At 46.2% G+C, this 15,663-nt stretch overlaps 1 protein-coding gene across 1 annotated transcript; it reads right to left on the bottom strand.

Annotated features, from left to right (window-relative positions):
• Window positions 1-907: 907 nt before the first annotated feature.
• On the bottom strand, window positions 908-4,188 carry LOC119463981 (uncharacterized). Its single transcript, XM_049655454.1, has 3 exons — window positions 4,133-4,188; window positions 2,533-2,764; window positions 908-1,927 (listed from the first exon to the last, which is right to left on the bottom strand). Exons 1-3 carry the CDS (start codon window positions 4,186-4,188, stop codon window positions 908-910), a joined length of 1,308 nt encoding a protein of 435 aa, XP_049511411.1.
• Window positions 4,189-15,663: the final 11,475 nt, after the last annotated feature.

Raw genomic sequence — 15,663 nt, 5'->3', positions numbered from 1 at the left:
GCGCATCCAAAGCAGGTTGAAATGCAATCACATTCGGAGGCGATATGACAGACTTCAAAACATAAGTTCCTAATGGCAATGACATCAAATACCAAAAATATCATGCAAAACAGGATTGCATAATATAAAAGTAGAAAACATAATAGTAAGTCACATGTACACAAAATTCACTGACAAGTAAAGGCAGGTGACTATGCAGAACTCACAAATAATCCCAGTACAGTACCTTTTTTTCTTCTCTACATCAAACAGCTCAACCCAGTCCCTTAAGTTTATACACACAAAAAACAAAAACAGGCTCTTTTTCCTCTGTACAGCATCACACATCTATTTTCAACGCTCCAGAACATGCTCGGCTCACCTATTTCAAGCTCAAGAAAGTGACACAATGCAGCACGAGACAGAAGTTTGTTAATGGAACATCATAGATGACCTAAGCTGCATGGAAATGGCACCAACAGTGTGCAAAAATTGGTCAACGCCTGTGTGCTCTGCGATATCAGTGCACTGTAAAGAACCGCAATGAAATAAGAAGTAATCCGGAGCCCATCATTACGGTGTTTCTCAAGGACCACGTCCAATTTCGAAACAATAAAATGCAAATAGCTCGAACAAATAATGCAAAGTGAGTATCCATGGCAGATGAGACCCTTGGCAACACAGAGCAAAATAAGAAAGCTATGAAGGCCTCAGTCCACTAGCTAATGTTTCGCCAAGAGCACTTGTCGAAACCCCCGGCCAGCCTAGATGAAGACAAGTCCTATTACCGAAATGGTGGCTAGCGCACTGATGCTCCCCCATCAACTGTTCATTTCATTTTGTGTAATCCAGAGTGACGCAAAGTCGATTGTTCATGATGCAGACACGACAAATGACTGTGTTGTTTTTTGCGCTTAATTATTGGGAGCTAGAGGTTTGCTAGCACACAGCAGACATGAAAGACATCCGTCATGCATGGGATAAGCTCAGTTGGTACTTTGTTGTTCAAGACATTATATATTTTAATCCTCTGAATCATTCGTTCGACATGTATCCGCACTTGAGCGATATTGTAAGTGTCCCTAACCTCCTCTGGCGTAAACTGAGAGGCATGGAGAAATGGAGGCATAACAAGAACAGCATTCTGGCTTCCTAAAACTGTCTGGATGCCTGGAAATCCCTTATCGGCAAGAACTGTATCCCCAGGCTGAACAAGATCGAGGAAACGAGAATCAACTGTAATGTGGGCATCAGACAGTCTACCACCATAGGCTTTTGAACAAAAACAAATCATTCCTCCTGGTGTTACAGCCACTAAAAACTTCAGCGTATATGCGCCTTTGTAATTTGAGTACAAGACTCGTTCTTGTTGCACAGTTGGTGGCTGCTCTGTACGTATTTCTGTGCAGTCAATAATCATAGTGCAGCTAGGATAATGCACCTTAAAGCTGTCTGGCATTGTGGCCTGAATCACTCTTGATAGGGGGCGAAAATTCCATTGTTTAGTTGCCACAGCGAGCGTTTTGAGAACGCTCTTGAAATGCCTTGATGCCGACGTTTCGCTTACCGAGAAGAGAATAGCCAGTGATGAGTAGCTGATTCCAAGCTTTAACTTCAAAAGAAACAAAAGAAGCTTATTCTCAGCAGTGACATCACATTTTCGCTCTGAAGGTGGAAGCATGCTCAGAAGCATTGCAAACACTTCTTTGCTGACACTGCACAGGTCTTGCAATGCATTTGCAGATTTAGCGATGCTGTCGTAGCCGGAGAAGTAGCTGGTTCTGTGGTCAGAGCCACTATGCCTGCTACTGACCTCTGGCTTGTGTTGCACACTGTTGTCGCATGTCTCAAGATGTGTCGCTTGAGTTGATGTCCCTGACTCACTAATGAAGCACATGAACACCGAGAAATTCTTGCTTGACACACTTCTTTCTTCAGTTTGTGTTTCCTGCGTAAAATTGCAGTAAGAAAGAATAAATACATCCATGTTGGGTTACAGTGGCAACCTCATTTTTATCAGTCATAACACAAAACTTTATCGATGATAAACAAACATTTCAAACCAGCCGCTCCAGAAAAATGCTGTCACATATTGTGCATCAAGTGCTGCACTGAAAAAATGAGAAGGGAATGAGCAATAAGAGTGCAACACTGCAGTGGCGCACCGACGGGGGGGATTCGGGGGTTGTAACCCCCCCACCCTGAGGACGACTTTTCGTTCCTAACCCCTTTTCTTTCCTTACGCATTTGAATGCTGCAACTAAGATGTAAGACGCGCAATCGTCTGCACACTCGCAAAAAGCACATTTTTTGACCATTTCCCGTGAAGAAATCGTGCTGTTTAGATGGTATTAGTGCTGTTTAGATGGTATTGGCAAACTGTCAACCCCCCCCCCTCTGGCAGAGATTCTGGGTGCGCTACTGCAACACTGCTAACTTGCTGCCTATGCTACACAGGGAGGCGTAACTGAGCATGGTATAAGAGCGAAGAACATATTTAGCTGTACAATTTCAGGCATTCAACTTCAGTTTCCGAAATTTTCAGGAGCTTACCACGGATTTTACTGCAGTGCAAAGCTCAGCAGCGACAGTGGACAGTAGATCCAAGCCCTCTGTCGAGCTCCGCTCGTACAACAGGTCTGTACTAGTTGCTAGATCAACTGTGGCAAGGCTGCTGGTACCAATGGCTCCTGTCTCAGCTGTGTAGGGAGAAGCTGGTCCAGGGGAATCAGCTGATGCAGCAGTAGCCAGTGATGCAGATGACCCAGAGTGCCGCTGCTTCCACCTGCACGTTTAACATAAGTTTGGATGTCACTGCTTCTTGTAAACAAACACACATAGGTTTTGTTTTGGACACATCTACATGCATGCATTCACATTTATTCGTAGAGACAACCGCATTATGGCGAAGCTAAATGGGAAAATATGTAACATATTGAAGAGTCCCAGCTTTTGATGCAAACAAGCCCCAAGTAGCACATCAGAGAGAAGCTTCCCTATTAAATCTAGCCAGCTGAGCAGTAGATGAAGTGGACCTCTTCTCGTATACGGTCGGGAACATTGTTGGTACATAACCTGGGTGGCTTTCAATTGTGCTTTTCTCGCCATTAACAAAATGTTTGGAACACACCCTCGAATCTCAATTAGGCTGCCAGCTAGAGGAGTCCTCAAAACTGAAATGAGTAAAACATGAGTAATTACCATCCATCTGATGCAACAGGTGTAGCAGTGTCAATCAATGAAAGGTTCATGATTAAAACAGCTGGGCAACACGCTGCACTTTAAAAATTATTTGTCTAAGTATTTCTAACCTCACACACTTAATACACACTGTTTTCTCCCCTGCTTGAGTGCCGCAACAAATTTTCGTCATTTTTAATGTACAGTAGATTATGCACTAATGCAACATGAATGAATGAATGAATGAATGAATGAACCTTTATTTGAAGAAGTGACTTGGCAGTCGAGGTGGTAGGGTCCCTTATTCCAGGAATAAATAACATTAATGAACAGCGCAAAGTGGTCAGCGGACAGGAAACGCTCATGATAGCACAGGAACCTTGGCGTTCCTTGTCCGCCGGCGTCAACCACGACAACGCCGCGAAGATTATGTAACATCGAAATAAAATAAAACACGACCATAACGGAGGGCGGCTTCCGGTGAACATGAAGTTTCTCATTCCTTGCGATGAACACGGCTACGAGTAGTTTCATCGTCATTCTCGAAAAACAAATGCCACAAGACGGGAGAGAACAGTGCGTCGCAAACTAGTTCCAAATATCGTATTGCATGTCATTTATTTCGTCAGAACGATTTCCGTAATTTTAAACCAAAAGTATGCAAGAATATTATCAACCTACAAACCGTGAAACATTGATCAAACAATAAACTGTGACATTACGCGACCGCCTCGTAAAAACTACCCGTTCACTGTTACCCGATTGCTGCTAACTGAAAAATGAACCTCGTCCTTGGCTGCTTTGGTAACGTGCAGCGATTTCTGTTTAGAAATAGGAATTCACTTACTTGACTCGTCGCACGGCGATAATCTATTTTTGCCTTCGTGACTTCTCCCAAGGCTTTGACGGAAAACTGTACAGCCTCACGCCTGGCGTCCCTTCGCGACATTGGCAGTCTTTGACAGAGCAGTACCTGCGCCCACTTTTCTTCTTCACAGGGGTGCGACCACACGGTTCTGATGACGCCATCGGATCTTAAACTACAGAAAACAGGCGCAGGTATTTCGGACGCTCAAAAAGACCACGCTGTACCCGCGCTGAGCAATGGCAGCGAAGAAAGGCCCACGCGCGCGAACGCCTTCAAGCTTCTTGCTGGGGTCGCCAGATGGCGCGCCCTGTTCTTCAAACTGCATTGCAGGGTGCCTATAAGGCGAAGCATCGATTGCGATAGCTAAATAGTGGACAGCTCTACAAAGCAAGGATAGTAGTTTTATCGGCCGTATGAACTTGCAAACATACGCATACTAACTAAACTAACATACATGGTGTCAAGCTAGCACAAGCAAACATGAGCACATCTCACTCGATGACCGCGGCAACTCGCTGTCGAAACGCTGGAGTGAGGAAACGCGGCAGCAGCGAGCGAATTCACCCTCCTGCTGTCTCTCTCTCTCAGCCGCGAAAACACAGCACGCGGTGGACACGGTCCCCGTCGCACATGGATTTCAAGATTCAGCGGCCCGGTCGGGCGCGCGCGGCCGCCTGGCCGTCCAGAGTAAAACGCGTCCCTACCCTCCCCCCTAAGCCTTACGGCCCGGGGGGGCGGGTACTTTCTTCATACGCAACTTTCTACTTTTCTTGCGGAGAATCAAGGTAGCTGTGGAATCTTTGTAGACACTTGCCAGGATATTGACGTATATGCCTCCTTTACTCCTTGATTACTCAATGCATCTAGGACTGCTGGTATCTCTCTTGAATCAAATGCCTTTTCATAATATATGAAAGCGATATAGAGTGGTTGATTATACTCTGCAGATTTCCCGTTTACCTGATTGATGACATAGATGTGCTCCGTCGTAGAATATCGCTTCCTGAAGCCGTCCTCTTTTCCTGGTTGTCTGAAATCAAGCATTGCCCTGACTCTATTTGAAATTATCTTGGTGAATATTCTATACAACACTGAAAGCAACTAATGGGTTTATAATTCTCCAATTCTTTAACGTATCCCTTCTTATTGATTAGTATAATGTTGGCATTCTTCCAGTTCTCTGGTAAACGTGAGGTCGTGAGGCACGGCGTATAAAGTGCGGAAAACGAAAAGTGTACTACGACAAAACGGAGGCTCCGAGAGACATAGTTAGCATTAGTTTATAGTAGACATTTGACTAGAACTGCTACCGAAATACACTTCCGAGGCACGAAAGGCGCATTCCTTTCATATTTTCTTTCCATACGTAAAACAGAGCTACGTGAGCCCACATGTCAAGTGCACGAGTGATTTACTGTGGCGGCGATGGTTACGAGATGGCGCCAGAGTAGCACGCATCGTCGGTACGGAAACAAAGAGCTGCATGAGCGGAGATTGTCTGCGGCGGCTGCTGTGAATTGCGGCCACGCGTCACCGACGTGCTTTTTCTTGCGACCTCCCGATCAACGAGGCAGTCGCGCCGCACTGCGCTCCGTTTGCAACGTGCCGCACGCGACAGAATGTCCGCGCCAGGCAATATATCGCGAAATGAAAACACGTACAGAGCTGCACTTAAATTTCGCATTAGCGAGTATCGTAATCGTCCGTGAATCTTTTAACAGCGGAGCTGTTTACGCCGGCGGTGAGTCAGTCTGTCGCGGACGAAAAATGTGGGCCGATCCTGGAGGTAGTTCAGAAAGGGTCCAAGCGCAATGGCACATACCCCTGTGAACTAGCGAAGCTGAGCCTGGCCAAGTCTCAGCTAAGCATGGTTATGACTACTTAAGCTTAGTCAGTCATCTACAGCCAATCGATAGCCAATCAATAACTGATCAATAATCAGTCAATAATTAATAAATTCCAGAAAATCCTGGGGATGACTATGTAGTGCTTAGCCCAGCCCAAAAACGTGGTCAGTACCTTGCGATAGTCAATCAATAGCTACTCGATAATCGACCAATAATCAATAAATTCCGTGAAATGCTGGGGATGACTTGGTAGTGGCTAGCCTAGCCCAAATATGTGGCCAATACTTTGCGATAGCCAATCAAAAGGTAATCGATAAATAATCAATAGATTCCGCAAAATGCTGGGGATGACTTGGTAGGGCTAAGCATAGCCCAAAGTCCAGGACTAGCTAGGTGACCATCAGCTCCACTGTCTCTTTAGCATTGCGCCTCTGCAAGCTACGCTATTTTTTTATTTTCGTTTTTTTTCATGCATCGGCAGCGCGTCAATATTAAAAAAAAAAAAACCTTAAAACAGCAACGTGAATTCCCGGTTCGCATGAGCCGCCCTCGAACCGACGTCAGAACTGTCATTCGCACTCGGCTTTCGGCGACCGCTTCCGTTACAATACGAAAGCCGCGTATCGGATAACACAACAACCAACCATTAAGTAAGTATTGGGTTGCTTGCAAGTACCATAGCCTCTGTTTTGCCTCTTTTATTGCTTTACAAAAAACCAACGCATTAGAGGCAAACCACAACACCTCTCGAAAAGAGATCTAGAGTGCCAACACATCCAGAAACACATCATCTCCGCCAATGTAATCCGTGCATCGGTTAGACAACAGTGATGCAAATTACACATGAAACACGTGCCTCGTTCTAACTATAGTTACAATGCAAAATCCTTGTGTCGCAGTCAGTCCATAAACTTCTAAGATAACATGCACTATAGGAAAACTGAAAAAAAAAGAAAAGGAAGGCGAAATGCTGTTCGGAATGGTTCGTCTGTGCGGTTATATTTTCCCTCACAAGCAGCGGAAATTGCTCTACGCAGTCGCGGTACGAGCGAGCGGATAGCAGCGACTATTATCCGGCACCCCACAAAGAAAAGTTTGCGCTTTCATCGATTACTTACATTGCATTTTCCCAGTTCAGCCGCGCCGCTTGATGTAAGTGACTTGTCGGATACAACGTGGTCTTACCAACTGACGGGTATTTCTTTCTAATGTTACGGAAGAAAGAAGCCCCACGTTATATTTAAAGGTGTAGCAACGCCGAACGAGGTAGACGAGCACTGGTGGCAAGGCCGGGCTTAATACTTCGCGGTCTAGGCATTGCACTGCTCCGTCGCAAAAGATAATTAGAAATAATATAATTGCGTACAATATTCCCATGCAAAAATGCACTCTGCGTAGTAAATCTGTTCAGACACCATCAAGGTGTACTGACTTCACAAAAAAGACGTGAATTTCTTTCAGCGCAAATCGAACAGCGATACCCTATGCTGCAGATATATAACAGCAATCGTCCGCCATACGCTTCCTCTATTCTAACACATCTCCCAAGGAACCACAATATCGAAGATGCCCTCGGGGAAATGAATAAAGCTGTGAACGAAGCACTTGCCTCCGTATAATTCTTAAAGTTACGTTTGATGAAAAATTCTGGTCCCCTCTTTTTTTTTCAATTACTTTTCGACCCCGCGGCGGCACATGTATACGCGACCCCGCCAACACGTGGACTAGTCCTCTCGCGTCATCATTTCTAAGTTCAAACGACCTTCCGCCCTATGACTGTGATTATCATTCTCGTCAAATACTGGTCAGAAATCTCCAGACGATTGTCGTACACATACTTGATTGTTGGCAGTTTCAAATACACCATCAGCTGTGCTCTCCCAGAGGCCTTCATCTATACATCAAACGAGGCACAGCGTTCGAAGTAGTCGTGAAACTGGTGCGTCACGTTTAACTAGGTGGCGCTGCCCGCGACTGCCGTAGGCTACTGACTTATGTGTGCAGCGAGCCTTCAACCCGAATGCGTCACTCCCATTGCAACAGCCATAGCTGGGAGACCTTGGGAGGCTTGTCGAGAGTGTAACGTTTTTCACGCAACAAACAAATCCATTTCAATGGCCGTTGCAGGCACCAAGATTTGTTCGTCAAAATCCATATGCGTCAACCTGCATATTTTATACCTGCGGTCACATGCCGCGTGCAGACAGAAAGGGATCAAGTTCATTGAAAGCGAAATGTCAGGCCGAGCCCACCGAGAAAATAAAAACTGCTGCTTGGTAATTTTTTCTAACACGTGAGGACAAATTGGCTGAGGCTTTCTCTTCCTGCTTACGATGTTTTTGCCAAAGGACAGGTGTGGTGCAGGTGGTGGCGGTGGGTTGAGGCTACAGGCGGGTTTAGCCTGGCGACTATAAGGCCGGCAATTGCTCCCCCTGAGTGTCTCCTCCAACATATTGCGATATTTCGCCACATGTCCATCAAACCGGTCTCTTTTAGGAATGCAATGAGATGTGGAGGAGTGATGGATGCCCACCGGCCGTGTTCTACGAGTTGGTGCGGTGAAGCAGTAAACATTCCATTTTATGTGCACTGTGTGACGAAAGCCTCTCCCAGTGATCTCCCATTGCCCCGTCTTGCATCAGCCGACTCCACCCTATGTCAACAAAATTTCCGAGGAGCAGCTCTGGGCCTTCCGGATGGCCGAAGACGCCGCTAGAAAGCAACGACTGGCCGCCGTCTGAGGAAGAGGGGTACTGGGGGTTAATCTCTCAACCCCGCCACCCCCGGACTCCATCATGGACACAATAAAATTTTAGCTCTCACTTTAATTTCAACTAGAATATCGGCTACAGCTGTTTACTACTAGATGACATAAGCGTTTTTAATTGAATATGTTTTATTTACTATTTGATTGAATTGCAGTGGGACAGCTGATGAACCTTCTTGCCATCATACGGTCCTTCTACCACGCGCGCCCCTGTCGTCTCCCTCCTACAACTCTCACATCTATTGTCTACTCGTCTATACTACTATTCACTCACAGCGTACGTATGCTCAAGAGTTAGGTTACGGGAGGTAATATTACACAAATCATAACTACTTGGAGCAGAAGAAAGGAACGGGTAACATGGCATAAATAGATTGAATCGCTTTAAAAAGCAGCAAACAAAGAGTGACCTGCGTACACTGATCCGTGTTACTGTAAGTCCATGTCTTATATTGTGCCTAAAACCGTTTCTAACATTAACACGTCCGCGGTTTCCTAAAAACGGTGCCCCATGTTTGACGTGAATGGTATTACCTTGTAAATCAGTCAATAAACCAGTCAGTAAGTGAAATAAATAAATAAATAAATAAATAAATAAATAAATAAATAAATAAAACCTTTATTTCACTCTCGAAGAAAAAAAAAGAGCGAGAAGAGAGGGTGGGAGAATCGCAGAAAGAAGTTGATAAAGCTCTGGCCCCCTAGAGTTCGTAGGCTAATGAACCGTGCTACACCACGACGCAAAACAGTGCATGTATACGAGAAGAAAAAAAAAAAGCAGGCAGAGCTATTATATGCACTATATTGAATTGATTAACCGAGATAATGCGTCCAATAAAAAAAAAAGTCTAACAGCTGTTGATTCTCGTTTAAACCAATCGATGTCAGCCCACCTGAAAGCAAACATTCACTTCTCGAAGTCACCGACTGCATGAGCTCTTGTTGTCAGTTGTCAGGCTTTGTCTCTGAAGCAGCCGCATGTCCCTGGCTGAAGCTGAACCATTGCCTCCTATACGCGTAGCGCACGGCGACGAACGCGCCACTGGCGGCTGCCTTGCCAAGTGCACTCGGGAAGGGCACTCGTAGCCCTCCGCCGTAGTTTTGTGCGTCGTAGCTCATACTTCTCTGTTTGTAGCGAAATAAGCAGCACCCGTCACATATGTGCGGCGGTCCAAGGTTCAAGGCTTGTCGAAAAACAAGTGTTGCGCGGTGGCTCTTCAAATACCTGTGCAACCTTGCTGGCCACGTGGTTCTAATCATTATCAACGAGGTCTCATGCATAAGTGGAAGCAACGGCAGCAATGGATCGCCAACAACCGGTGGGAAATTATCACGCTTTCTTTTGACATGTTGGTGTTTGTTGCATTCGATCATGTTTACACGGGTAACCGACGAAGTTGATCATGACCTACCTATGCTTCGGTTTGGTTTGTCCGCATGCAGCACGGCGGTTTAAGGGCATTTCGCTTAGGTTATGAATGCCGCGTGCCGCTTCGTTGCCGTGTTGCTCTTGCTAGAGTGCACGACCGTACGAGTGCATCAGGTTCTGTGTTAAAGGTGCTCAGTCTTCTAAGGAGTGATTTTGTTAGTTTTATCTGGCAGGTTAGGTCATCGCACCAGCTGTCGTGCAGCTCATGTTCTTGGATCTATTTTAAGCATGGCTTCGCACATGTTGTACTGTTGCAAGTTCGTTCATGCAGAACTGTTGATTAATTTCTTTAAAGTCTTCGCCTCGCTTCGTTTGTAAGGCGCTTAAATCAGTCTGTGTTTTTTTTCGCAATGATTGCAGGCAAGTGTTTCTTTCACAGCTTTATTCGTTTCCCGGAGGACATCACCGATATCCATTTTTGTAAGTACATTGCGTATAATCTTCTGTGTAAGCAGTGCTTCATTCGCGTTACAATATTCGCCATACTTTTCACATGTCCATGCGTGCTTGCAGTTTTGTCTATTCTTCATTGTGTATTTTTCTATATTTACTTAAACTGTACAAGATTAACATTTCCATTCTGCTGGCACAGCTTGTTTACAACTGTCACGCCAGATTTGAGCTACCCGTCAGGCGTTCTTGCCTTTTCTCCTCCCTGCCTAAGTGTGAAGATGCACACTTGAAAAAAAGTCTTATATTTAAGTCAAATAAATTTAAATCACTACTAACAAAATGTATATGACAATGAACAAATAATCACAAACAGGTAACGCATACTGGCATTTGCTTTCAGAAGAAACCAACAGGAACAGCAATACGTCTTCGGCCTGGTGGAAACGACACGCCTATACATTTGAAGTGACTAGAGGAAACATCACCGGAATCATTTATTATCGTTGCAGCCAATAAAGGCATGTCAGCCCAAGTCGAAGCACACGTTCGATTCTCAAAGCGTAGCCGTGCAGCTGTTGTCATCAGTTGTTTGGCTCTTTCACTGTAGCTGCCGTGAGTTAATTCCTGGCTGAAGTTTAATTCAGCGTGCTCAGGGGTCTCCAGTGTGATTTGACTTCGGAAGTGCCCGGCTGTTGAGGCTGTCGCTTGTTTGCACCAAGATGACGGAGTAGGTGATGATAGATCCGGCCAGCTGCAATGAACATGAATGCGGCAATCAGTGTGTCGAACCAATCCCGAACGAAAAAAAAATGGACTGGAACCTGAATTTCGGCCCGTACTGAACCCGTACCGATATTAGAAGGCGAGCCTGAGCCACAACGAAATCTGAACCTAACAAAATGTAACAACGGTTGCCGGTTTGGCACGATCCGGTTCAAACATATAATTAATAATGGGGCTTTACGTGTAAAAACCACCATCTGATTATGTGGCACGCTGTAGTGGGAGACTCCGAATTTATTTTGACCACCTGGGGTTCTTTTAACTTGCACCTAAATCTAAGTACACTAGAGTTTTCCGCATTCCGCCCCCATCAAAATGCTGCCGCCGTGGCCGGGATTTGATCCCGTGATCTCGTGCTTAGCAGCCCAACAGCATAACCACTAAGCAACCACGGCGGGTACGGTTCAAACATATAGGGTGACAACGAGGTGATCAGTATATTCATGATTGTCCGGAAAAAAAAATCGAAGTCCGAAACGCGAAGCTTTCTCCCATGCAAACTGCATCACAGTCCAAAGCCAACGACCACGCAACGAACTCAAGAAATGCTGAGCGACCCGATGCGATGCATATGTGATTTGATTGCTTGTGTAGGATTGTATTTTTTGAACGTTGAAGCTGAATGAAGACATATTTCCTTAAGTTGCATAGCCTTTATTTTAGATCATGTAGCCGTTGATTACACGCACACACTCACACTTTCACGGATGACTCTACACTGCACAGTATTGCCTTGTCATCGCTGTGGTATACGGTCAGAGGCTCTGCCGTTGCCGATACACGGGATTAGCCTTACGGGCACGATCGCGCTCGCGCTTACGTTCGCGTACGGCAGCCTCTTCTTCTGCCGTGTGCTGGATCCGTGGCCTACCCGTGGTGACAGCCGGGGATGCATTGCGTGACTCGCGTAATGCAATGCAGATATATATACAGTTCGTCTGGGTAGCGTGGCGTTGCAGTTCCCATTGCTCTTATCGGTACAACTGCGAATGTAAACTGTAGTGTTCTACGATACGTATGTCGGGCGCCGTTGTTCTATTGTGTACGCAGATAGCTCCGCTGTGTAAGTTGACTTTCCTGCAGTGCGTTTTTGGCGCTCACGGACGAATCAGTGAGATCTATAGGAAGCTTCAGTTTAAAAATTGCCAGTTTCACGGGAAGGCGATGCATTGAAAGCGATAGCGTCTAGCGTTGCGCTGAAGCCGTTTCAGAACGCTGACGCGATAAGGGAGTCGCCAGCGGCATCGCAGTCATCGTACATAGACGGTGCACACGATAAGACCGTAGGGAACGCTTTGTGTTTTCCAACATCCAACGAAAAAAAATTTAACATATTTAGCTTCATACTTAGTGTCCGTTCCTCTAAACTTGCGGTGGCAGCGCAGCCAAAGCTACGGAACAGAAGTAGCGAACATTTTTTTTTTTACGGCGCATGTTCACGTAGTTGGCGATTGTAAGCAACTGGAAGCCACGTAACGCAAAGAAAACCGTATCAATTATTTTAATTTTTTGTGTTCAAGATTTTCATCATATCAAATAAACAGCTAGTGCCTAGGAAAAAAGATTTTCGTTTCTTGCTGTTAACAGTTTTCTGTCTTCCTGGCTTACATGTCTAGTTTTCTTGGCCGTGTAAACCCTGTAAACGACCAGCAATATGTTGGCACTACTTGGCGTAGTAACACAAGAGCAGGAGCCGCGCACGTGCGTGCGCGTAGCTTTTGCTGCGCTACCATTGAACGTTGTCCTCGGGTACAATGTATGCAGTGCATACACTATGCCCCACGGTGTGGTATGCAATTATGCAGCTGCTCAGTGTGAACGCGAATGTGTGCGCGCCCAACGCTGATGCCAGCAGCGGAAGCCAGAACGCCCATAGAGAAACATACTAATTAATGCCCGGTATTGCACAATATCGGCTCACGTTTCTGGTCTACGGACATCGATCTGCTGGAAACTAGCCATATACAGCTTCATTGTAAAAAGTTCCAATCACCACTTATAATGTTTCTCTATTACTGAGCGGCATCGTTGTTTGACATCGTTGCTTTTGCAGACAAACGTGCTGCGCGTCTCTGGAGACGTAATTCCCCACGCGTGAACCACGCAAGTGCGTCGATACTGAAGCAGCACAATGTCGGTGACGGCACGCGTTTGTCTGCAAAAGCAACGACGCCAAACAACGATGCCGCTCAGTCATAGAGAAACATTATAAGTGGTGATTGGAACTTTTTACAACGAAGCTGTATATGGCTACTTTCCAGCGGAAAACTTGCGGTGGCGGCGCAGCCAAAGCTACGGAACAGAAGTAGCGCAAAAATTTTTTTTTTACTGCGCATGTGCACGTAGTTCGCAAAAATAATAGGAAATATGCGCACAGCCCAGTGCTAAAGAACAGCGTACTGTGCGCCACGTTAGTGCGCTTAGAATAATCCAAAACTCTGTTATTACAGAGGAACTATACCGCGGTTGACGGTTGGTCACAATTTCTGCTTGACGTGATAAGTGTACTACGCTGCAGCAAGTTGTTTTCAAGGTATGGGCGGTTCTTGCCATCTCAGCACCCATTTTCTGTCTATAACATTCGAACGTAACACGAGAATATGGAGCAAAAAAAAAAAAAAAACTGAGAGGCCCTGACGTCACTCTTTGAGAAGTTCAGTGACCTCGGAAGTTGGCGCTACGCCGCAATCTTGTCGTGGCAGATTCTCCTCTCTTGTTTACCTTTCTCGAAGAAGTTCACAATGACCTTCGCAAATGAGATCGTGAGTTCAATTCCGCTGCTCTTGCCGGCTTATGTGAAAATAAAGATGCTTTATCGGCCCAGCCAGTCTTCTCACCAACCGCAGGTAGCGGCCACTGCCCCTTTCTTGCGTCGTTTTAAAAAGAACACCTTTATCGCTCGCTTCTACCTTGCTTTTCTCGGCTTGCACTTTCTGGGAGGCGAGGCAATACGAAATCATTCTAGGCATTCTCACTGCACTGCAAGAATGCCTGCACCGGAGACACGTACGACAGACGGACCCATTTGCAGTCCATCTGGACTTTGTGAGCACAAACACGTACGTTCGCTGTGGCTTGAGGAATCTTCGTCATTTATTGAAGAAATTTCAAGTGGCCGCGCGTTACTACTACAGCGCTCCGCCGAGGAGGCAGAAGAGAACGTCAATTCTGAATTCGCGTCAGGTACACTGAGTGAGGCCTAAGGTGCATTCTTCCCACGGCAAGTGAAACTTCACGGAACCAATATTTTGTGGTCGCCGGCGCACGGTGCGAAACAGTACGCCCGTAGACCCGGCCTACGTGCGACCATGGATCATCCGTTTAATGTGCTCTCAGGCGTACGTTCTATGTAGCCTTGCTCATTCTTGCAGCGCCTCCGCTAACCTTCACTTCCCTACGCTTCTAGGTCAGAAAACACTACAGGTGAGTAGGGAGTCATGGAGCTTGTGAAAGGGCCGATATCGAGGCCAGCAAAATAAAGCACATATGTTGTGTGAAATTCTAGTACCACGTGCATTGAGGTACACCAGTGCGGGTGTCTATGACCTTCGAACGCGCTCTGCTCTACGCAGTTTGTGCTGTAGCGAGTATTGCGAGAAGCAAGCAAGAGTTGAGCAACATGTGTCTTAATACGCACAAAAGCAAGTTGTGACTGAACACGAAGTTCTAAAGCCAGGATAATGCATTCTTGTATAACATTCTACGTTCCGCAAATGCATTCGCCGCTGTCAAAAGTAGGAATACTGCTCGACTGTCATTGACCTGCAAGTCGTTCATTGTACAGGTTCTGAAACACAGCGGTTTCGCTCTGCGATGTCACGTTAGCACGGTTCCGCTGAAAAGGCAAAAAGATATTTCTTAGGTCCGCGGTCATTGCCGTACCGTGGTACATTGCGTACAGCGTTGCATGCGCGTTCATTTCACGCGTTTTACTCCCTGTAGTCCCGCCTGGCCACAGCAACAGTCGGGAGAGCATGTTCTACATAACACAGCGTAACAAAACACCCAGACTAACACAAACGAGCCCACACGACGCCTTTGACACGGTACAAAAGCTACGCAGCAACACATGTGTGAGCGCGCACAACCATTACAAAGCCGCCATTGTGCCAGCACAACATGACCGCTTTTGCGTGAAATACCACGTGACTTCCTCCACACGTTTTCCTTAGCGCGCGGTAGAGTGTACTATATTGAGGGAGTGGGTCCAACGAGGGCTCTGCGCTGAGGCATTTTTTATTGAAAATCCAGGCGGCGCCACCGTCACTTTCTTCCGAATGAGCGGCCCCGCTCGCCGGCCGGACGCTTGTCGCGTCGGAGCCCCTACCGCAGCTGCATGGAGCTTTGAGAGGCGGATACTCGGTGGCGGTAACACTGAGATTATTCCCCACCGATCTACTGTAAATAAAATGGAAAA

This window comes from Dermacentor silvarum, chromosome 9 (assembly GCF_013339745.2).
Source record: "Dermacentor silvarum isolate Dsil-2018 chromosome 9, BIME_Dsil_1.4, whole genome shotgun sequence".
In the NCBI taxonomy this organism is placed as follows: domain Eukaryota; kingdom Metazoa; phylum Arthropoda; class Arachnida; order Ixodida; family Ixodidae; genus Dermacentor; species Dermacentor silvarum.
Note: the sequence above shows the minus strand (reverse complement) of the source record. Positions and strands in the feature narration are given on the sequence as shown.

Coding starts and splice junctions, on each gene's coding strand:
- LOC119463981 (XM_049655454.1), bottom strand. CDS start 4,188: ATGGCGTCATCAGAACCGTGTGGTCGCACCCCTGTGAAGAAGAAAAGT. Junction 2,765..4,132: donor AAGAAGAAAAGTGGGCGCAG/GTACTGCTCTGT, acceptor TTAAACGTGCAG/GTGGAAGCAGCGGCACTCTG. Junction 1,928..2,532: donor GCACTGCAGTAAAATCCGTG/GTAAGCTCCTGA, acceptor AATTTTACGCAG/GAAACACAAACTGAAGAAAG.